Source organism: Grampus griseus (assembly GCF_964374135.1).
Source record: "Grampus griseus genome assembly, chromosome: 7".
Taxonomy (NCBI): Eukaryota; Metazoa; Chordata; class Mammalia; order Artiodactyla; family Delphinidae; genus Grampus; species Grampus griseus.
The window spans coordinates 30772305-30795837 of record NC_139001.1 but is presented as its reverse complement, the minus strand read 5'-3'; the positions used below and the strand labels follow the sequence as shown (position 1 = coordinate 30795837).

At 38.0% G+C, this 23533-nt stretch overlaps 1 protein-coding gene across 2 annotated transcripts in view; it reads left to right on the top strand.

Moving 5' to 3' along the window:
• PARD3B (par-3 family cell polarity regulator beta) overlaps positions 1 to 23533 on the top strand; it is a gene marked incomplete at its 5' end in the record, with an annotated part of 1039339 nt that overhangs the window by 448452 nt on the left and 567354 nt on the right. For both annotated transcript variants that reach the window (XM_082658175.1, XM_082658174.1), the window contains one exon: positions 13058 to 13167. In XM_082658175.1, the coding sequence (XP_082514301.1) occupies positions 13058 to 13167 (110 nt within the window). The remainder of the gene's footprint in view (positions 1 to 13057; positions 13168 to 23533) is intronic.

The following is a 23533-nucleotide window of genomic DNA, read 5'->3' as shown; positions in this document are numbered from 1 at the left end:
ACTGTGACTCTCAAAATTCCATTTGTAGAAAATATTTTAAGTTCAAACCGAACTCTGTATTTCCCATTCTTAGGATAGCAGGCCCTGTGTTCAAACATCTTTCCCTTGAAAACTAGAGCTTTAATGCTGTTAGCAAGAATAGTTTGCCCCTTCTCTTGAAGAATCATAGAAACATAATCTAGTTTTGTACCTGTGGCCTTTGATTTTTTTTTTTTTTTTTTTTTTGCGGTACGTGGGCCTCTCACTGTTGTGGCCTCTCCTGTTGCGGAGCACAGGCTCCGGACGTGCAGGCTCAGCGGCCATGGCTCACGGGCCCAGCCGCTCCGCAGCATGTGGGATCTTCCTGGACCAGGGCACGAATCCGTGTCCCCTGCATTAGCAGGCGGACTCTCAACCACTGCGCCACCAGGGAAGCCCGGTCTTTGAATTTTGATGCATGTTGAATCTGTTGTTAGGAGTTACACAGAAAAGTCAGTAATGATCCGTGGATCATTGCCTCACTATGCCGCTGGGTGAATAAGTCTGCTGGTGTAATGGACCTATTTAGTAACAAGACAGCAGCCATATGAAACACCTGGGTGGATTAGATTTCCATCATCTAATGTGAAGTCACAAAGGTTTGGACAGCTGGGGCCAGTTCCACATCATGAGTAGAATATGACCCCTTGCCTACCGGATGCATAAGGTAAAAGGTACCTGAGGTCACTGCTGATCCCTGGGCTCCAGGAGTAGCTGTGTGTCAGCAAGGGAGGTCTCAAACCACAGTCACAAATGTTGGAAAAGTCCCCATGCAAGACAAGACAGGAGAAAGTCAGATTTTCCTCTGGCACTTTTATTAGACATGCTCCCTGTCAGGGGAGCCCAGTTTCTGTGTTTTCTGGACTGAGCTTCAGTTGATTGACTCTTGTTTAGAATCTTAAGTGCTATTAAGTAGAAACCATGCCTTCCCCATCAGAGGAATTAAGGCCCTGAGAGGCATTAGGTCCCTTTGCTACAGCACAGAAGATAGCATTTGGGGCATAGAGGCATTGGCATAAAACCATCTTTTGAGTGTTCCTAAGAGATAACAGTGGCTCCATCATGCCCGACTTTTTCCAGTCCTTCCAGGGACTTTGAATACTCCAATAAAATGTGATGATCAAAGGTTTCAAATGCAGCTGATAAATCATATAGATTTGTGCCCAGAATGCCTTAACTTGACTTATGGATGTTTCTCATCTATCATGAAGGACTTGGTGATTTGAATTTGGTACTTTGATGTTGCCAGTAATTGTTTGCAACTGCAGCTCAACGGCCTGAAGGCATTGCTTGATTTTCCCCTTCCTCATCTTGTAAGGAACTAGTGAAGTAGACTTTCAGAGGCTGTTTTCAACTCAGTGGGAGCTGTGGCCTAAAATCTAGGACAAAAGAAAGGTTCCATAAACACTTCCTACAGACCAACATCACTTCCCTAATGAACGATCCCAAATGTGCTCCACGCTGAATCAAACAGTCCTTCCAAGTCCAAACCTCCTCCACTGGACACATATCCAAATACACTTTATGGTTTTTACAGGGGAATTACTAAAGAAACCATTTGGAAAAGGTAACTCCGCTTAATCTTTTAGTCAACATGTTTCATATATTTATAATCTACAAATGTCTTTCCAAAATGTATTTTAATCAGTTCTTCAACACTTGAAAAAAAATGCTGTAGATGGTCTCCCTTTGGAAGCCACAGTGTTATTCAAATGCGATTAAAGTAAAACTCTCCCATTTTAAGACCTTCTAGTAATGTTCTTCTAACCAGATCACTCAGTCACTTTCACCTCTACTTACTTGGATCATGCCTGTTTTCTAGCTGAGCAAATATTATCAGTACCTGTGCAAGGATGTCCATCTCTGGCCTCTAAAATCATATGCCCCTCTGCCTACTATAAATATCTGAGTCATCATTTTATACCAGTTTATCAATTCATATATGTTACACATTTCAAAATTCTGTTTAGAAATCAACTCTCCCAAAGAATCTTTTCAAGTAAACTCGACTATTTTCCTTCTACCTCTTCCATAGGTTGCCATAAATCTTATGAATATAGATTATTCATAAATATAAAGGATGTTAAGACTGTAAACTAGAGAGAACTGAAAGATCAACAGGCAATAGATCCCTTTGTAAGCTACAGTAACTGATAAGATTGTAGTTAATATTTTAGAGCCTCTACTGGAATTATTTAACATTGGTGTTGATGTCACTTTTATGCTCATTAATCATTAAGTTGCAAGGGTGATAACATATGCTGCATTAGTGTGATAGTGTTTGTTTTAAAATAAATGTTGATGCTGAAGAAAAAAAGTGTTAGATGGAGTGAAACAAACGTGACAGTAGCAATTTATTTACTTATTGGGGGCATAGACCCTTTTCACGACCCAAAAAAATTCCCTTGTCTGAGACATTTCAGAATCCAAAGATGTCTGAATTTAGAGGTTGATCTTTGTTCCTCTTACTGTGTTTAGTTCAATTCAGCAGGCATCTGTTAAGTACCCACTCTGCTAGGGATCCTAAGTGATTGACTGGGGCGAATTGCTTGCTCTCAAAGAGCTTACAATGTAATGTTGCCCTACCTTACTCTCCCCCCACCATCACTTTCTCTCTCTCGCTCATATTCCTGTTTAAGAACTTGCTTTATCCCTATCTGTCTTAAATGCCCACATTTATTTGTGTACGTGTTTGTTATCTGCCTTCCTTCAGCTATTTACAAGCACTACAAGATTAAGACCTTTGTGTGTTGTGTGCTGTTGTATCCAGAATGCCTAGAAGACTGCCTAGTATATTTTAAGCATTCAATGAATAAATTAAAGGGAGACAAGAAAAAATACACTGTTACAGATAAGACAAAACAGGATGTGATATACCCTAAAAAAGCACAGAAGCAGATCCACATTTTGTAGGGCTCTCAGGTATGAAACTTGGGGAGATTACTATTTAAGAAAAGGAACATAGATTTTACATACAAAAGTATAAATGACTGCTAATTCAAAATGAGAAAAAATTCCAACATTTTTTGAAAAATTAATAAAGCTAATATACTAAAGATGTCTGAAAATATGAAAAAATATTTTATTAATGATATATTAATTGACTGTATCTTAATGCTTAAAATAACTTTTTTCTACAGTTTTGACTGCATAATCTTTAATAATCTCTTCATATGTAAGATTTTTTTATACACTGAATAAACAGAATTCAGTCTTGGCTGTAGTATGGTAATAATGTTTTTTGTTTAAATAGTATATGTGATATATAAACATGGGGCTGCACACATACATTCTTGTAATCTGTGAAATGGCTACAGGTTTGTGTCTTGCTAGCATAGGAATTTTAATTCTATGCTACGTTTTCAAATATATTCCATATAGAAGAGGACTTCCCATTTGTCAAGATATCAGTGAGAACTGAATTATTTGATTACTGAATTACATATAATTTTGTACATGGAGTGAGTGAATTTTCCTCAGACTAGCACCTGGCTTTATACATTTCAAGTCTTATCTTCCAGCACCCACACTCTTCCAATGCTGGGTGCAAAAAGAGCCCAGTCATTTCATTATGTCACCTGGCCTTGTACTTTTGTATCGTGAAGCTGGATAAACCAACATAGTGGGTAAGAGGGATATACCTATATTCCTCCAAGAGGACCGGCATAGAACTATACATAGAAGTGTCTATAAACCACACAAATATATATAGTCCACTTTATTCAGATGAAATGTATCTTCAACTCACTTAACTGAATCTGGAAATGTTCTTGACCACTCTAAGTTCACCCAGCAGAAGGGACAGTATGCTGGAGGGGACATCAGAGTTGAAAGAGATAACAGAATTAACCTATTGCAATTAAGCTATTTACTTAGGTAAAATTTACAAAGTCATCTAGTCATGTGCTCATGTTGCTAAGGTTCTACCTGGGAGCTTGTGAGGGCCCCTGAAGTTAGGCTTCATTAGCCCCCCCAGCAAATCTGTATCTAGATGTTACAAGGAAGTAGAGATCTTTATACCTTCAGGGATGGACAGGATTACAACTGATTGCAGTAGTAGAGAATGATAATTTAGGGGGTAGAAGCAGCATGCACGCTGAGGTCAGAGTCTGCAAGACGTTCGTAGGCAATGACACGTAGTCCCGTTTGGCGGATACTGCATGGCAAAAAATGCAGTGCAAGATGTAATCTGAGAGGTAGACTGGGGGAAACCCATTAGGTCCTTGAATGCCAGAACAAGAAATGGGTGGTTCGTGTTGCATGTCTCACATCCCTTCCATTCACCTCTATGATTCTGGAGCCTTTAGTTGGAGTCATTAATTCAGGTATCTTTATTTGTTTGTTAATGTTTTGTGCTTTTTCTAGAGTGTATACCTTTCAGAGAACAGGGCCTTTGCTTCTGTTGAACCTTCACTGTAACTTGGCAGTGTTCTTTTATTTAAATCGTTTGAATTTACTCTTAACCTAAAATGACCACTTTTGAATTTCTTCCATCGGCATTGCCAAAATACAGTGTGCTTTGTCCTTTTATTGCTTGTCATTGTTCTTAATATAACACTTGAGACGTAGTGCATGTCTAAGACTTGGCATTAACTGACTTTCAATAGCATGAGAAAATTGATACTGCGATGTGGTTTAAACAATAGGAAAAACTGTAGATTTGTATATATCAACTGGATAAAATGTGAACACTTCAATAGGAGAGAAAGCATATACGCTCAGGAATGCGGCAACAATATATTTCCAATTGGAGGCATCACAATCTTCAGAGAAAAGTATAATTCCCGGTAAAAGTCAGTTACAAACCCCCTCACTTGTTTTTATAGCAGTGGCCCTCCTCTTTAAGCAGCTTTCTAAATACTATAAGATATCTTATCATGTGTCTGCTCATTCATAATTATTGTGTTGCTAGACTGTTGTGTGAATTGCTTGTGTTTGTTCCATCGTGTGTTGAACAGGCTTTTCTGGGGGTTCGCAATCCAAAATGAAAGAAAAACAGCACTGTTAGTCAACTTGAACTTCTTTGCTCCTTTAATGGCAATACTGGGAGTCTCTTTTCTAATGGAGTGATATTTAAGAGTAAAGTATTTGGACAGCTAAAATTCTGCTAAAATGTGACTTGGTTTCTCTCATGTGGTTTTTCCATCACGGTGTCGGAAAGCATGTCACAGCTGCTGCATTCATCACAGGCCAGGCACCAGACCTGGTCAGGCACTCCTGTAGTGAAAGTGATGTCTTCTCCGGTACTTTACCATAAATTGCGTTGCTATTGATATCATTACCGATCTATTTTATAGGTTTCAGTGAAGGGGAGTTTGTTAGGCATCAGTGGAAAAACCCTATCTCATGCCCACGAACACACACACACACACACACACACACACACACACACACACACACACACACACACACACACACACACACACACACACACACACACACACACCCTAGTTGTCTCCAAAAGCAAATGATGTACCACTTTCACTAATCTCTCTTTTTTTTTAATTGAGGTATTTGAGGGTTAATAGGAAAAGGTTATTTAAATCATTTACAAGAGAGACCATGCCCTCTGAGAGAGGTGCTGGTAGGCCTTGACTAGTGGAGTCAAGCATCTTGCCAGATATGCCCATGTGACTATGGGTTGGTATTCGCCTTTTAGTTACTCAGTTCCCAGCACCCTTTCATTTTATCTTCCTATCCGAGTCTTTCCATCTGCTGACCTTTTTCGATGAAGAGAATTGCTACCACATTGAAGAGACATCATCCCCCTTACTTCCATGAGCTCACCCATGTAAAGTTGTGACCCCACAATGGAAAAGTGTCACGTGGATAAAACTGGAGTAGAAATCAAGTCCAAAAGACTTAGGAATTTAATTTCTCTGGACTTCAATTTCCTTATTGGCTCTATAACTCACAGAACTGTCTCTTTTCAGATCTGGAAGGGCCTTTGGTATAGCTTATCCAACATGCTTCCTTAGTTAACGCAGAGGACTTGGACTCCGAGGTACAACTCAGCTGTCTCCTGGGGGGCATGTAGTGCCAGGACCACCTTTAGAAGGCAGGTTTCCTCACACTCGCTCTTTTTGCACCGTATATCTGAAGGACATCTCCATACTGTAATGCCAGATGCATTCAACAAGTGTTGAAGTTCGAGATAATTAAAAGGCATTCTTCCAGGTACTGACTAGGTACAAAGTCTGTTATGGAAATGTACTGTATGAAACCGAGATACAGCTAATGCATCCTGTTAATATTATTAATATACTACTAATATCGCTTACCTGGCAGAGCATTTCTTTTGCTCTTTATCTCTTTTTAAGTCCCTAAATATGTTAACCATCTGCAATGTATTTTCATCAAGTGAAATATTTACCAGTTGAGGTGTATTTCAACAGCCTTTTCCCCCATCTATATTTGTTTTGTTATTTATCCTAAGTGTAAGTAGCATTGGAAGGAGAGTGTGTTTTCTTTCTTCAAACTAGGTGTTTTGGTGACCTGCTAATTCAATAGCACAGAAGTAATCCTTCAGAGCAAAGGAAAACTGAATCTCTACAAAGACCAACCTTTACCCCTCTTTGCACAAAAATAGTTCATCGTGTCAACTCCAGTTCCTTTCTCCTCTCTTCCGCCCCACCTCTCCTCTAGACTCACCTCTGTGTCTCTGTTAACCACACGTCATTCTAGATACACTCTGAAAATCCTCTGAAGATTCTTTGGGAATAAAAATTCTGGTTTTCTCATTAGTTTGCATGCAGTGCCATTCGTAGGCCTGTGCTGATTCTTCCTGTTTTCCTTTGTTTACCTTGTGTTTGTCCCCATCACTCATTCTGAAAGCCAATATGATTTCCAGTATGAACTTCATACTCACCTTTATGAAGGCCCGAAAATCTAGTCTTTAATTTCTCATGCATATCAAGACATCTTAGATTAAAAGCAAATCATTCTAACCTTCAGTGGGCGAAGATTCATGGTTTTTGTTTTTTGCTGTTGTTGTTGTTTTTCTGAAACAAATCATAACAGTTGCTAAAACCTCCCTATTGCTTGTTCTTCCTCAAGCAAGAAATGTGAGAATGGTTTTAGGTTTCTTTCGGACGCTCCCCCTCCTTTGCTTTGTATGTCATCGAACTTAGTCAATGAACTTAGTCATTGCTAAGTTCTCCTGTGTCCTTCTCTAGTTTCTTACTCCATTTTTGCCTGTGACTGCTGAGTCCCTCTTTCTTCACATCGCTCTCCCAGCCTCTTCGTGCTTGGGGCCTCCCACTTCTCACGGAATGCCTTGTCAGTGTCTTAACTGGGACCCCCTAAAGCTTTCCCGGTGTCCATCACCCTAGGATGAAATAGCATCAGTGTTGATGACAAGCTGCCTGTTTGATTTTGCTCAGGAGAATCATTAACCATTCCTAAATAAATCCCTGCTCCTGTTCACCCTGCAACTTAGAGCTTGTGCCTTTGTGACGTTTGACACGGGACTCGTGTTTAAACCCGTTGTTTGTTTTCTCTGCCCACTGCATCATGATATGATGATTCTTCTGGATCTTGGTTCCAGTCTCTATAACTGCCTATCTTTCTGAGGCATCTTTCAAAACCCCCCAAACAGAATTTCATATATAACACACCATCTGGCATTCGAGCTGATTTCTTCCCAAGCGCATCCTCTAAACGGGGAAAGCAGTCCCTCCAGGGGTGTGTGTGTGCACCATTTATACCAAAGAGACAGCCACCTTTGTTTATGTAGATAACACCTTAAATTTGTGTTGGCCTTTATATCTTGCATGTTTCATTGATGTGCCAATCTGAGCCTTTTAACTAGCTGGTGCCTCTTTAAAAATTCTTTTCCCCAAACTGGATTTAGGTGACCCTCCTCTGGGCTCCCTTCGTTATTGGGTTCTCCAATAAGCCATACCTAACTCCCCTGGAACACTACAATGGGACCTACTTTTCTGTATACTGAAGTGTTCTTGTCCCATCTCCTTCTTTAAAAGATATGCTTAGAACAAGCACCATGGTTATTCACCTTAATATCATCCACCCCTTGTGTAGGCTGATGCATAGTGGAGCCTCAAGTATTTAACTGAGTGGGAAAACATAACGCAGTTGTATAAGACTTTATGCTTTAGTCTTAATATTTCTTATTTTATTTGGGCTCTGCAACCAGTGACTTTTAAACTATGATATCAAGGAATAATACTGTTCCTTGAGCTGAATTGAGGGCTTTTGCTTCTAAAATCTAATGAGTCTTTTCTCAGCTGAAAAATACCAATGGGTAGTATTTTTTTCCCTATTTTTGAACTTCCTTTCTACCTCATCATGTTTTTCTTAGAAGCTTAGATTTATATAGTAAGGCTACACCTGATTTTACACAGAATTATGTTTTACGATTTTCATTTACATAGTATTCCAAGAAAATTCACTTGACTTTCAGGAGTTCAGCTTTTTTGAGCAGACAAGGTAACACTGCTCACAACATTAGCAAGTGCTATAACCTCCTTTTTCTTGTGTATGTGTGTATATGTGGGGAGGAAGTGGTTCCTGTGTGAAAATTAGGTATTGGACAGTACCATGTTTCATGCATGTCTTATTTTATTTCAGCTTTCCATCAATTCTGTGATGTGATGTTGTCATCAGGCTATAAATGATGAGACTGTATCACAAAGCAGTCCAGTGTCGCAGAGCAAGGAGAGGTGAAGTTCAGTCTATTTGATTCCAAAGCCCAGGTCCTCTCCACTGTCCCGACATTGTAGTTCTTAGTGTCTGATCTTTACTGTTAGATTATAAACTCCTTCAGTGCAGAGGTTATATTTTATGTACAGCCCCTTGTCCCCCACCCCCAGGAGTTTCCAAAAACCAAATGTAGTTGTCTCCCTCTCATTTCAGCCAGATGTGCCTTTTACCCTATTATATGTATATATCCAAGGATTTGCCCAAATCATCTTCAGTACTTCTGATTACTTTCTCTTACACAGTAGGATGTATCTTTCCTTGTCTTTAAAGTATAACTCAGTCTCACCTTCAAATGGGGCTTGGAATTTAAAAATTAGATTTTGGGCTTCCCTGGTGGCGCAGTGGTTGAGAGTCCGCCTGCCGATGCAGGGGACACGGGTTCTTGTCCCGGTCTGGGAAGATCCCACATGCCGCGGAGCGACTAGGCCCGTGAGCCATGGGCGCTGAGCCTGCACTGCGCACCGGGAGAGGCCACAACAGTGAGAGGCCCGCGTACTGCAAAAAAAAAAAAAAATTAAAATTAAAAAAAAAAAGATTTTAAATCACCATGTGAAAGGTTGTTTAAAACTCTCTGAGACAGCAGTTCCTATTTAAAGGTGCTCATTGGAGACAGCCAAGGAGAAATTAAGTGACTCAACAGGAGACATTTAAGTATGGAATACAGAAAAGTAGAGGAAAACAAAACTTATTCCTGATGAGTTGGCAGTACGTTTAAAAACAACATACAGATGGCCAAGAGGCACATGAAAAGATGCTCAATGTTGTTAATTATTAGAGAAATGCAAATCAATACTACAATGAGGTATCACCTCACACCAGTCAAAATGGCCATCATCAAAAAAATCCACAAACATGGGCTTCCCTGGTGGCACAGTGGTTGAGAGTCTGCCTGCTGATGCAGGGGACACGGGTTCGTGCCCCGGCCCGGGAAGATCCCACATGCTGCAGAGCGGCTGGGCCCGTGAACCATGGCCGCTGAGCCTGCGTGTCCGGAGCCTGTGCTCTGCAACGGGAGAGCCCACAACAGTGAGCGGCCTGAGTACCACAAAAAAAAAAAAAAAAAGTCCACAAACAATAAATGCTGGAGAGGGTGTGGAGAAAAGGGAACCCCCCTACACTGTTGGTGGGAATGTAAATTGGTGCAGCCACTATGGAGAACAGTATGGAGGTCCTTGAAAAACTAAAAATAGAGCTACCATATGACCCAGCAATCACACTCCTGGGCATATAGTAAAAAATGGTCTGAAAGGATACATGCACCCCAGTGTTCATTCCAGTGCTCTTTACAATAGCCAAGATATGGAAACAACCTAAATGTTCATCACCAGAGGAATGGATAAAGAAGATGTGGGACACCTATACAAATGGAATATTACTCAGCCATTAAAAAGAATGAACTAATGCCATTTGCAGCAACATGGATGGACCTAGAGATTATCATACTGGGTGAAGTAAGTCAGACAGAGAAAGAGAAATATCGTATGATATCCCTTATCTGAGGAATCTAAAAATAAATGATACAAATGAACTTATTTACAAAACAGAAACAGACTCACAGATTTATAGAATGAATTTATGGTTACCAGAGGGGAAGGGTCAGGGGAAGGGATAGTTAGGGAGTTTGGGATTGACATGTACACACTGCTGTATTTAAAATGGATAACCAACAAGGACCTACTGTATAGCACAGGGCACTCTGCTCAATGTTATGTGGCAGCCTGGATGGGAGGGGAGTTTGGGGGAGAATGGATACATGTATATGTATGGCTGAATTGCTTTGCTCTGCACCTGAAACAATCACAACATTGTTTTAATCGGCCACACTCCAATATAAAATAAAAAGTTAAAAAAAAAAAAGATCTAGCTGCTTTACAGTTTGTTTGTTTGTTAATGTTCCAAATAGTTGGTCCACTGGTACAAAACTGAAATGTCATCTTCTGGGAGACACCCTATAATACGGTGGCATATTGATTGACTATAGAAATGCAAATACATGCTATTATAAAATTATGTTTTAAATAATTTAACATTTTGTTATTAAAACAGCAGATACTGACAGTAAGTAAAGAGTCAGTCATGTCTTTAGAGTTGAAGGAAAACTATCTAGTGTGGCTTATTTGAGAAGAATATATTTGTTACCCAAGAATAATGTCTTTCTTTCTCCCTCCTTTTCTCTCTTTCCCCTCACCAACACACACACACACACACATTCTGTATATGTGTGTATATATATATGTATATGTATATATGTATATGACTCAGCTGAAAAAACAACGTAACTGAAATTGTCAGTCACTGAAATATTTATTTCTGTGCCTCTAAATCAACATATTTTGTGACCTCGGTATCCCATACAGGTTTAACATGTTTTTTATTTGTTTGTCTTTCTCCAATTTGATATTATTGACTGTTGCAGTGTACTAGTCTGGGTTAAAACTCTGGAAACAAACCAGAGTTTCATGGAGTTGGCCTCATTCTCTGTTTAATTTTCAAGGTAATGGGTTGCTTCTGAGGATATTGCGTTTAGACTGGCTGGTTCACTTTGTGTTAATGGTAATTCAGGGGATTAACCTGAGAGGCTCTTAGTCTTTAGATCACCTGAAGGAGGGAAAAACGTAGTGGTGTGGAACTGGGACTCTATTGTCTAAGATTTTATGGTACTTTCTCTTACTTTTACTCCTCTTATTTTTTTGTTTTTAATATTTCTTTCAGAGAATAATTGCCAACCATAGAACTATTGGTATGTCACTTGCTTAAGAAATGTTTTAAAATAATACAACTGAATGTATATGCAACAGAGAAACAGACTCATGGATATAGAAAACAAACTTGTGGTTACCAAAGCAGAGAGGGAAGTGGGGAGGAGCAAATAAGGGGTACGGGATTAACAGATACACACTAATATATATTTAATAGATAAGCAACAAGGATATACTGTATACAACAGGGAATTATACCCAGTAGCTTGTAATAACCTATAATGGAACAGAATCTGCAAAAACGCTGAATCACTCTTCTGTACACTTGAAACCAGCATGATATTGTTAATCAGCTATACTTAAAAAGTTTTAGATGGAGGTGGGGAATAATGTAGTGAAGTATCTATTAATAAAAAATAAATAATGGAATGTGAACTTGGGCTTTATAATACCTTTTGGCATAGTGTTTCCTCCTCAGTAGCACATTCATTTCTTATTATAAGTTATTTTTTAAGAATCAATTTCTAACTGAATAAGGGTGAAAAGTATTAGCAATTCTATGTTTTGTTCACAGAATAAGGATGTTGTAGCACATAGAAAAATCAGATTTGTAAATAACTTTAAAATGGATTCACTTTTTATAACTGTACCATATAAAATGAGGTATGAAAAATGTTATTTTAAACTGCAATAGCTCGGGAGTTGGGGAATTACTTTCAGAATATTGATAAACAGAGGATTGCATTTCCACTGTTTCTTTTTTCCCCAAAGGCACACAAATAGAAAGTTAATTTTTATAAGAGAGCGATTGTTAAGTCACAAACAGATTTTTTGAGAGTTTCTTCTATAGTGACCAATTGTGTACGAAACAAATTCTTTTCGGCCTAATTGCAGGCTGAGTAGCTGGGCCACCCTCTCTGCTAAGGTTGAATTTCATTTGAACTTTCTAATAGTATGATCTGTTTTCAGAATTTAATAACTGACTCAAATATTTAATAGTGGAAGCTTTCATTATTAAAAAGAAATCAGGATATATTTTTAAAAGAACTAACTTATTTTCTTTATCAGTTTTATCTACTTTAGGAGAAAAGGAGGAGAATGAAACCATCTCTTTGTGTTCTTAAATAGACATTAATGCTATAACCCCAGCAAATAATTTATTTCAGTGTATATCATCATTCAAAAGAGTTGGGAAGCTCCAAATGGCAGTAATAACTATACTTCTAGCTCTCCTGAATAGAAAATTGCACTGACTGTGTGAACCTCTTCACTTGTCTGCTGGATAATCATTCATTTTAATACTCAAATATATTTTCTGGACCAGTTTTCAGTTGTACACTGTCAACTTTTGCATTGCCTAAGAGTTTTCTGTTAAGTAGAATGGCTTGTTTTGAAATGCAAGTGGGGACAGCTGAGAGCTGAAAGATTTTGTTTCCATGTGTCGTTCTATAAATAGATGACAAAAGATCATTAAATGGATTAATTTATAGGCATCCTTAGAAATAGAATGTTTTTACATAAAAGCATGTTGTAAACCTTTTTAATTAAATTGCATTGTACCATGCCCTCTCTTCCCCCCAGGGCATTCTTGACCTCTCACCTCTTGTTTTGTCCTACAGGCACTCCGCTGCTGGTGAGGAGAAGCAGTGACCCAGCGCCAAGCCCACCTGCTGATGCCAGGCCAAGCGCTTCACACCCCAGTGGCCAGAGTCTGAAACCTGTTATTCCAGTAGGTATCCTGCCGTTTGCATTCCTAATAAAGATCAAAGCGCCTTACCCATAAACTAACTGGGACTTTGCCGTCTTAAGTAAGTGGAGAATTAGAGCTTTTGATAGGATATATAGTGTTAGTGATAATAATAAGTAGCAATAATAATAATAAGTAGATAATAATAAGAGCTTTTGATAGGATATATAGTGTTAGTGATAATAATAAGTAGCAATAATAATAAGTAGATAATAATAAGAGCTATTGCTAGTATATAGTTATAGTGATAGCTGTTATTTACAGAGCACCAATTCTGTGCCTAGCACTGTTAAAAGGGCTTTACATGAAGTCATTTATGCTTCCACATCAAAGTACAAACATGTTGTTGTCTCCATTTCACTGATAATGAAATTGAGGCAGAAGGAGGTTTAGTGATTTGTCAGAGGTCACAGCTAGTAAGTGGCACAGCCAAGAATTTAACCCAGGTGGTTTGGCTCCAGAACCTAGCTCTTAACCAGCGCATTATACTGTTGGGTTTCCCATCCTTCTCCTTCATAATGCTCCGAGACGGTTTATCTATTTTCAGTATGTTAATACAATCCAGTGCTTTGTGAAGTCATAAGTCATACCATGGCGAATGGTGATAGAGTTTCAGGCTACCAGTATCGTAGACATGTGGTACCAGGACTGGGTTTCTAGATCTCAACATTCAAATTAAGGAAAAATAAAATTATATACCAAAAGTGCTTAAACCTAGGTATACCTATAAATGCTCTACTTAGAATTGAGAAGTTAAGTGGAGAATAGTTTCCTGAAGAGACAATGCTCTCCTTCCATATGGAGCTGTGGGATTTTTCTGCTAAGTCCTGAGTTGCTTTGAAGATTTGTAATTTTGGTTCATCCTCTGAAATAGCCTGAGAGTTAGATTTTGGATAATGGCTGCGTATCACTGCAATAGGTGATCTTCAATAATGTAACCATATTCAAAAGTCTCCTAAAAGCAAGTCTCTTCTCCATTTTAAGTCTCACTGTGTATAGTGCCTTCAGAAAAAAAGCAACATTTTTGGTATGTAGAGATGCTAAATGAGCTAAGTGGATTCTCCCAGTTTGGTATAAAATATTCTTATCAAGAACCAGTGTTAATGTGTGTGAGGTAGGAGTCACCATAATAAATCATGGGGTAGTTACTCATAGGTTTGCAGCAATATTTGGGCATGTTTCTTTTGGTAAGCAAGGGAGTGTCCCGAAAGTAGTTTAGATGTAATGTTTTCTCACTTCCCATCCTTATAAAGAAACATATTTAATGGAACATTACTTTAGTAAAAATCAGGTGTATGTGTTCTGTTCTAATGATGAGTACAAACAGAACCAGTATGTGGTATGCTGTGTGTGTGTGTGTTTAATGCCCACTGATTGAGACCATGTTAAGCCTGAATATATTGGATTGGAGGAAGAGAAGGACTATAAAAACAAGAAGAATTACATAAAAGAGAAAAAAGTATAATTCACTGCTTATTTTTATGACATTAATACACCCTGAAACAAAAGTGTGATCTGTGTTACCATGATTTACATGCAGAAACCCCACCAATATTAGGTCTGTGTTTCTATCACTTAGGCTCTGTGTTGAGACCAATTGAAAATACAACAATATAGCTTGCCCTAGAGGAAATGAGGGCTACTATCTTTCTGCTAGGTTCTGTATCCTTACCAAAATATGATATTGTTGAGTTCCAAGTTGGGGTGTTTGGAGAGGGAGGTATATTATTACTAGCAAAAATGCAAATTCTAATTCAAGAAGAAATGCTGGCAAAAATGCAAATTCTAATTCAAGAAGAAATGCTGGCTGAAAATCCTTTTACCTAACCTATGCAAGTTATCAAACATGGGTCAGTCCCTATGTATCAACAGTAGAAGGGAAAGCACATTTCCTCCTTCCCTCCCAGAGTTCTCTGTGGATGATGAAGTTCAAACCTGAGACTCAAAGAGGAAAATCTGGTCCTTGCCTTGCCACAGAATAATGGCACATCCTAGGCTTCTCTTATCTCAGTTGTAAAATAATCTTCATGCAAACTTTAATCCTTAACGTTACAAGGAGCAGGCATTGTACCTTATTTATCTTTCTTTCTCTAGTCCTAAGTACATGGAAGGTGCTCAGTGTATGTGTGTTGGACGCAAGACTAATATTAGTCTGGAAAAAGTCCTAGAAATTCTCAGCAATTACCCAACTTTTCTAACTCAGATATTCTCTCTGCTCCCCCAAAGAATCTGCCAGGTGAGTGTTTACCTGCCCTAAGGTCTGGATCACCCCAGGCAAGTGTAAAGTTAGTAAGTGAAGACATTTAGGTGTGTCTATTTTTTACCTAGAAGAAAAATGCAGTTTGTGTGTGTGTGTTTGTGGGTGTGTTTGTGTGTGTGTGTGCGTGTGTGTATGTATGTATTATAACTCTGTTCCTTTATCCCTGCACATCCTAACTCGTGGGCTGGTCAGACCTGATTGTCCAATATCATAGCCGCTGGCTACGTGTCGCTATTGAGTATAAGACATGTATTTTAGGTGTGGCATGCACACTAGATTTCAAAGATTGAAATATGAAAAAAGTGATGTAAAAGATCTCGTTAATAATTTTGTATTGACTACACATTGAAATGATACTATGGTAAACCGGATAGAATAAAACATATTTAAATTGTTTTCACCTATTTATTTTTACTTTAAAAAAATGGCTACTAAAAAATTACATCTGTGGTTCATATTCTATTCCTTTTGGACAGAGTAGCTCTAGACCGAAGTAAAATTGGAAATAGCACTAATGAAATGGTTTGAGACCCTTGGGAGAAAGTTCTTTGAGTTGCACGATATCTCTGGGATAACAGTATGATTAGGTTTGCCTGGGGCGATCCTAGTTCATGCCTGTTGTTCTGGCGTATTTATTAATAGTTTCCCCGCTAACTCTCAGAGGTGTCCATGTATGGATGGTAAATTATGTGGCACCCTCCACATAGCCCTATAGTCACTTGTATTGTTTGTTCAGTGATCAGAGGAGTAGCCTTTCAAGGAAACCATGGAGACATAAGAACCACAACTCTTACATGGGAGCACACTGCAGAGAGTGTTCTGTGTGGCAATGACCTGAGCCCAGGTAGTACAGAATCTGAGAATATGGATTCTTCTCCATCTCTCAGATTCTCCTCCACTTCAGCAGCACTGTACTTGATTCCTATGATTTGATAAGCGATGACGAACGTGGGGAACATGTGATAATGTACCCATGTAGCAACGAATATGAAAAATAATTGCTTAAAAAGCTCTGTTCAATTGCATTTCATTTCAATATCCAAGAAGAAAGGCAATGACAACAAAATTTCCATCTCTTAAACAGAGTGTTCATATGTAAGTAATTCACAGATGGCAGAGCCCCAAGTGGGTTATATTCAATCATTCCCAAGAAATGAAACTTACTTACAACCCACAGCATAAGAAGCTGTAAGGATGAATATTTGACACATTTGATTATATTGAAATATTGCCTTTAAAACCACAGTTGATGATTGTTATTTTTAGTTGTACTTCATTAGGCTTGCTATAGGGAGGAGAGTTTTCTCTGATGTCTGGAGATATGTTTTTGAAATGTTGGAAAAGTGGCACTTGTCTTCTGGCTGGTGAAGTTATTACGTATTGGTTATTTAAGATGTACACCATCAAACAAGTTGGAGTTTTAAAAAAGGGTTTAAATTAGAAAAATCAGATCCTCTGCAAGCTTCTAATCCTGTGTATACTGCAAAGCCACTAAATCCCAGTACTTGTCACTTAGAGTGCCACCAGATAAACGGCACAGGAATTTGTTTCCTTTCTTCCTCTTTCCATAAACCTATCCAGTTAATCAGAAGAGCATGATTATTGATGTGCAAATAGTAATGACTATTTTTCAAGGAGTAGAAAAGTCAATTCTACTGACTGCTTTTGAATCAAAGAAAGAGAATCCTGGGGGCAAGATATTGTAGTGAGAGCCTCCCTTATGGGCAGTCTTACCTTCCTTGCCTTGATTGTAACCTGGTGTTCTTGACTTACGGGCAAGCCATAAAACCAGGTTCTTGAAATTGATGTTCCTGAATTTGCGGATGGAAGGGAACTCTAAAACAGATGTGATTTTTTTTTTTCCCCTTAATATCCGGTTAACTACCATGGTTGTTTTGTGTTTTAATGACTGTTTATAGTTTCACGTTTAACCCCTAAGGCAAAATGATCCTGCAGGGTGAGTAAATTAAAAAGTAGATTCCTGAGAGTTATAATGCTGTGGTTGTTCTCTTTGTTTGTTCTAAAACTATTACTTGTCTTGATTCACCAAAATAAATTAAGACAGTTCTGGGCTGTTTTTTTAAGTCTGTGTCTATAATATATACATTTCATTTCAAAAAATAACATGGCAGTTTTTGAAGTTGTTAAATTGGAACTCCATGGGTGGGTTTCAGAGGGTCTGTTAACTCTCTGAAGTTTTATGGCATGGTGTGTGCATGCGTGTGTGCGTGTGTGTGTGCGCGTGCGCGCGTGTGCGTGCGCGCGCAAGTGCACTTCCTGAAGGGGCTCTGTCACTTATCAAATGTTAAAAGGAATACAAAAGATCAAGAACCACTTTTTTGGGGGGTTTAGGATGAAATAATATGGGAAAGCCACCAATTCTCAGAGTATGATGAGTGATAAGGAAGTAAAGTGGAAATTGCTGCTGTCCTCCAAATGTGTATTAAATAATTAAGGTTGTTTCATCATAGTATTACCTTTCCTTTCCAACACATAGTATGTAAATCCAAGATATACAGATGAATGGAAGTTTTTGAGTTGCTGCATTGAGAGGTCCAAAATAACTCTTTGGTCAGTAACAACACAGTTCGTAGCAGCAGTAAGATTGGGGGAAAGGGGCGCCAACCCCTTGGGAAGACACCCTGGGGAGAAGAACTTTTTCCAGTGGTCCTGTGTTTTCAATAGGAATGAAAAGTGAAAATACAGTATCCAGTATCAGTTTTGTGGAGTTTTTGTTATTTCATCAGCAAAGATGATGGCAGGTAGCTTCCAGTGAGAGAAAATCTTTCCAGTGAGTAGAAGCATTCTCTTTGTGTCTTGCATATATGTATTGATTGGAGAATTTCCCCTTGGATGTCACGTATATTGAAGTTATTATAGCCAGTGTTGCTCCTGGATTAAACACTTTCAAATCCATGAAAGGAATTGCTGAAATATTACAGAGAAAGTTAAATAGCTTGGCTTTTCGGATTAAAATCATCAAATCGTCACTGACATGTCAGAGGACTTTTGGTTGTGGGTTGCTGACTGTCAAAATCCAACATAGGAAATTATTGAAAATTCTGAATGACCAAATCATGTTTTTCTATCCATTAGATATACAATTCAGCAGCTATAGAAATAGGGGAACAAAATAATCATTGTAGACTCTGATATAAATTAGAAGGAAGACTCTATTCATTGTCATGGAGGAGAGATGGATACTGAAGAATGAAACGGAGGGAGAAATAGCATGTAATATATAATCTCATTATTTAGAGATACTGAAGCCTACAAAAGGTTTTTCTTTTTTTTTCCCCCTCCCGACACAGTGATTTAATAATAGTCCTGGTGTTTGTAACTCCAGCTGTTCACGCTGTGTGCTGATAAGCCAGAGCTTGGAGACACATTGCAACGATGGTTTTCATATGGCTTTGTTTTTAAGAGATAAAGCTGCCATCCAATATTTCATGGGGCCAAATGTTTACTTAGTTTGGCAACTTTAGGCAGCTTAATTTCTGAAACAGTTACGTTTGTAAGACTCACATTCAGCTGGGGAAAATCTAGAAGCCCAGTTTATTCTGTGAAAGAGTTTTTCACCAAACCTTGCAGGAGTTGGTGAAACAAATTTCGACAGTCTGAATGTCTGTGCCATGACTAATGAAGGAACCTGGGGATTGTGACCCCTGTTTAGGTGAGTGCTCTCCCATCGGTCTTCTTGGGGCTAGTCCAGAACTGAAAGTCTAAAAAGAGGGATCACTATTCAGAGGCCAGCTTCAGAAATTAAAGGGGTAACCATGACATGTCGTCTTTTGCTGTTTAGATTGATCTGCGCGTAATGAAAATTGAATGAGTGTGCTTTTGTGCCACCATAAATTGATTAATCCCTTAGATGTCCATGACCTCTGCCATGTGCCATCTGGAAAGCATAAGGCATGGTCCCTGTCCTCAGGAAACTTACAACCCGGTTGTGAAGACCAGAGCTAAAGCAATTAAGCCTAGCAATGCACCAGCGAGTATCAAATCATCAAATAATATATTTTTAACCATTAAAATTAATGTCCTTTGCCTTTAGTCTATACTCTGCTCAACCTGTCATGGGAATTACCATGTGTACTATCTCTAGCTCTTATCTCACTCAAATATAACTGCTTCTTTACATGTCTGTTACAAGACGGGGCTTCTTAGAGGCATGAGCTGATGTATTCATTTTTGTATGCAAACCCCCAGACACAGTACCTGACACATAAATATGATTTAGATGATTAAAACTTTTACTTCTGAGCTGGGCAAAATGAATTCAATTCAGCAACTTTTAACTGTTTTGTAAAGACGTGTGAATGTGTGTGTATGTATGTGTATACATATATACGGATGTATACACACACATATGTATATATGAATTAAAATGTGAAAATTGTGAAATTACCTGTATACATACTGCTTTTCTCCCTGAACAGCTTTAGGTTAGGATTTTCTGCTTTAGGACTGTGTTACCTGTGTTTTTTAGTGTTGTCAAGGGGAGAGAGATATTTAAACACAAGTTCTCCACTTGGAGTTTATGATGTGGATGGGTGGCTGAAGTCAGCAGTTTCAAGTGAGGCCTGATTCATCTTCTTACAATTTTAGCAATGACTCCATCGTAGAAGTTGATTCTGAGAAAATAGAATTATAGGAAAAGAACAAACCTTGATAACTCTAGAGACAAACATTATAAAGCCTAATTTTGTTAGTGTCCGTGAAATGTGAACAAAGAAAATAATTTAATAGGCAGTCAATGGAGTCAATTATCTGAGTTCTACCTCTTTGTAATAAAACTGTGAGTTCTATCATGAAAAAGTTAGTAATCTCAGTAGTTACAGCTTTTTAATTTTCTAATAACTATGTTCAAAGAACTTAGAAAATCCTTGATTAGACTAGAAATTTCTGGACAAGATTCCTCTCTTATAGCCATCATGTCTGAAGATTTCCCCTTCAAATTTTTCCTTATATTCCATCTTCTTTAAGAAGTTCTTCTGGTTTCAAGTGATTTGGAAGAAAATAAAAATAAAAATCCTCCTATGTGAATTAATTCAAGAGCATGGGAACATTTACAAGGTGTTTCTTAGCAAAACACTAATAAGCATCTCATGTTCATAGCATGGGCAGATGTGATTTGACAGTGTTGTTTGAAATTTGGTAAAGATGCTGTTTAAGGTAGCTTTACTTACCTGATTGCATCAGTAACTCTGTGACCCTGAGAAAATCATTTACATCATGGATGATTTCCACAGAAATTTTGTGTCACTAATAGGAAATAATAAATAGAAATTCTATATGAACTCCTGTTGTTCTTAAGGACTCAGACACCCGAACTAGCAACTTCAGGGTTCCCGATGTAAATTATTAACTTGATTGGTATGGTATGAATTCATCTTTAAATTTCCTTTTAAGGTCTCAATATTTGTTAGTGCTCATGAAATGAGGCTGTATTTCTATACAAAACACCAAACTTTATTGCTCAAGGTAATGATATCAAGAAATATATATTTTTTAAAAAGCTAAATACACAAAGGCAGCAGCATAAAAACATACATACATCTACATATGCACACTTAAATTCTTTGGAGGAGAGTGCTGCTTAAACCTGTAGACTAAAGTGCAAGTAGATCATGTTACTTTAAAGTGAAAGCTCAAGGGTATGGATCATGTCTTCTGTAAGTTCTGATCTGCTCTATGCACCTTCTGTGTTGTGGACGTTTACTGAAGCTTGATGGCAAGGAAAGAGTTAATGAAAGTTCACCTTGAGAAGAAACAAGACAATCAGTATTGAGAGGAAAGGATTTTTTTTTTCTGCCCCCTCTGAGCATGGTGCAATTCTTAGAAATCTCTTCTGATGGGAGATTTTGTTTTCCCTCACAACCTAAACTCTTCTGAAGTAAAGGTTTCATTTTGTTTTCTTCTTTCAAAATCTAGTCATCGAATGACACTGTACAGACATTTAAAAGACTTTTCTCTTTCTCAAGAGGGTGGCCCCTTTCCTAATAGCTCTGTACTTTAAAATGGAATTCTGATTTAAATGAATCACATTTTAAAAGTAGCTACTGTGTGTGTTTCACGCTTGTGGAAACATGTAGCGTCCTCGAAAGCAGCATGTGAGCTTGTCACCATACAGCTTTTGATGTCTGATTAGACGATCATAGGGACATCTGGAGTGAGTTAGTTTTGAAGTTGCTGGTGTGAGGCACTGGAGAATCTAAAGCCTTCTGACAGACTTGAACCAGTGAAAACATCACTACTTTTAGCAAATCTTTTTTAACCTGCAACTGGCTGACAATTTTCTGACTGACGTAGCCCTGATGTTTTCCAACTGACTTTCCAGCCCCCTTTCTCTACAGAACTCCCTACCTTTCAAGCAAAGAATGGGTAAGCGGCATTTGTTGTAAAAATCATAAAGGATTATCCCCCTTTAAAAGGAAGAGGCAGATTCTTAATCATCCCAAGTCAGAATTGATGGACTTGCTTAAAGAAATTGTATTGTCGCCTTTTCTTTGCCTTTAATTTCAGTCACTGTGTCAATCACGCATGTTTCTTAATTTTTAAATAAAATATGTTTGACACTCAGCTATGTTCTATGAAAATCCAAAGATAGTCATCCAAAGCAGTTGATATTGCTGTAGTGTTATACCGCAGTTTTAGAACACCTATCAAAAGTTCATACATTTATCTTGTCAAAATGTTATTTGAATAGTCTTATTAAAGGTAAGTATTGTTTGGTTAAAGGTTGTGTAAATTGTCCAATGAGGTTTTACTGGTATAAGATGATTCCTCAGTATTTCGTAAATAAAATTATTGTATACCTATAAATATCTGAATATATTTACAAAATTTGACCATGTCCTTCTCCTGCCCTGAAGCAACTGACCATTTCCCAGGATATATTTTAAATTTCTTGGTATGCCTTTTTTTTTATTGTAGTAAAATACATATAACATAATTTTTTTAACATCGTAACCATTTTAAAATGTATGGTTAGGTTTCACTAAGTACATTCATATTATTGTGCAACCAGGACACCGTGCCTCTCCAGAACTCCTTTCATCTAGCAAAACTGAAATCTATACTTATTAAACAGTCAATCCCCATTTCCCCCTCTCCCTAACCCCTGGCAATCACCATTCTACTTTCTGTATCTATGATTTTGACTACTCTCGGTATCTCATATAAGTGAAATCATAAAGTATTTGGTTTTTGTGACTGGCTTAATTCATTTAGCATTGTTCCCTCAAGGTTTATTCATGTAGCCTGTGCCAGAATTTCCTTCCTTTTTAGGGTGAATAATATGTATATGAAACATTTTGCTTATCTGTTCATTCATTAATAGAGACTTGTGTTGCCTCCATCTTTTAGCTATTGTGAATATTACTGCTGTGGATGTTGAGTATACAAATATTGTTTTCAGACCCTGCTTTCAATTATTTTGAGTATATACCCAGAAGTGGAAATTCTGGATCATATGGTTATTAAATTTTTAATTTTTTGAGGAGTCACCATACTGTTTTCCACAGTTGTACCATTTTATATTCTCACCAACAGTGCTCAAGGGTTCCAGTCTTTCTACATCCTCACCAACACTTGTTATTCTCTGCTTTTTTAAAATAGCCATCCTTATGGATATGAGGTGTCATCTTGTGGTCTTGATTTGCATTTCCCTAATGATTAGTGATGTTGAGCATGTTTTCATATGCCTGTTAGTCATTCATATGTCTTTCTTGGAGAAATGTCCATTCAAATCCTTTGTCCATTTTTGAATTGGGTTGTTTGTTTTTGTTGTTGTTGAGTTTTGGGAGTTCTCTATATAGTCTGGATATTAATCCCTTATTTGGATAGAGGATATGCAAATATTTTCTCCCATTATGTAGGTTGCCTCTTCACTCTGTTGACAGTGTCCTTTGATACCCCAAAGATATTCATTTTTCATGAAGTCCAGTTTATATACTTTGTTGTTGTTGTTGCCTGTTTCTTTGTTGCTGTATCCAAGAAATCATTGCCAACTTCGGTGCTGTGAAGTTTTTGCCCTATGTTTTCTTCTAAGAGTTTTAACTCTTATGTTTAGGTCTGTGATCCATT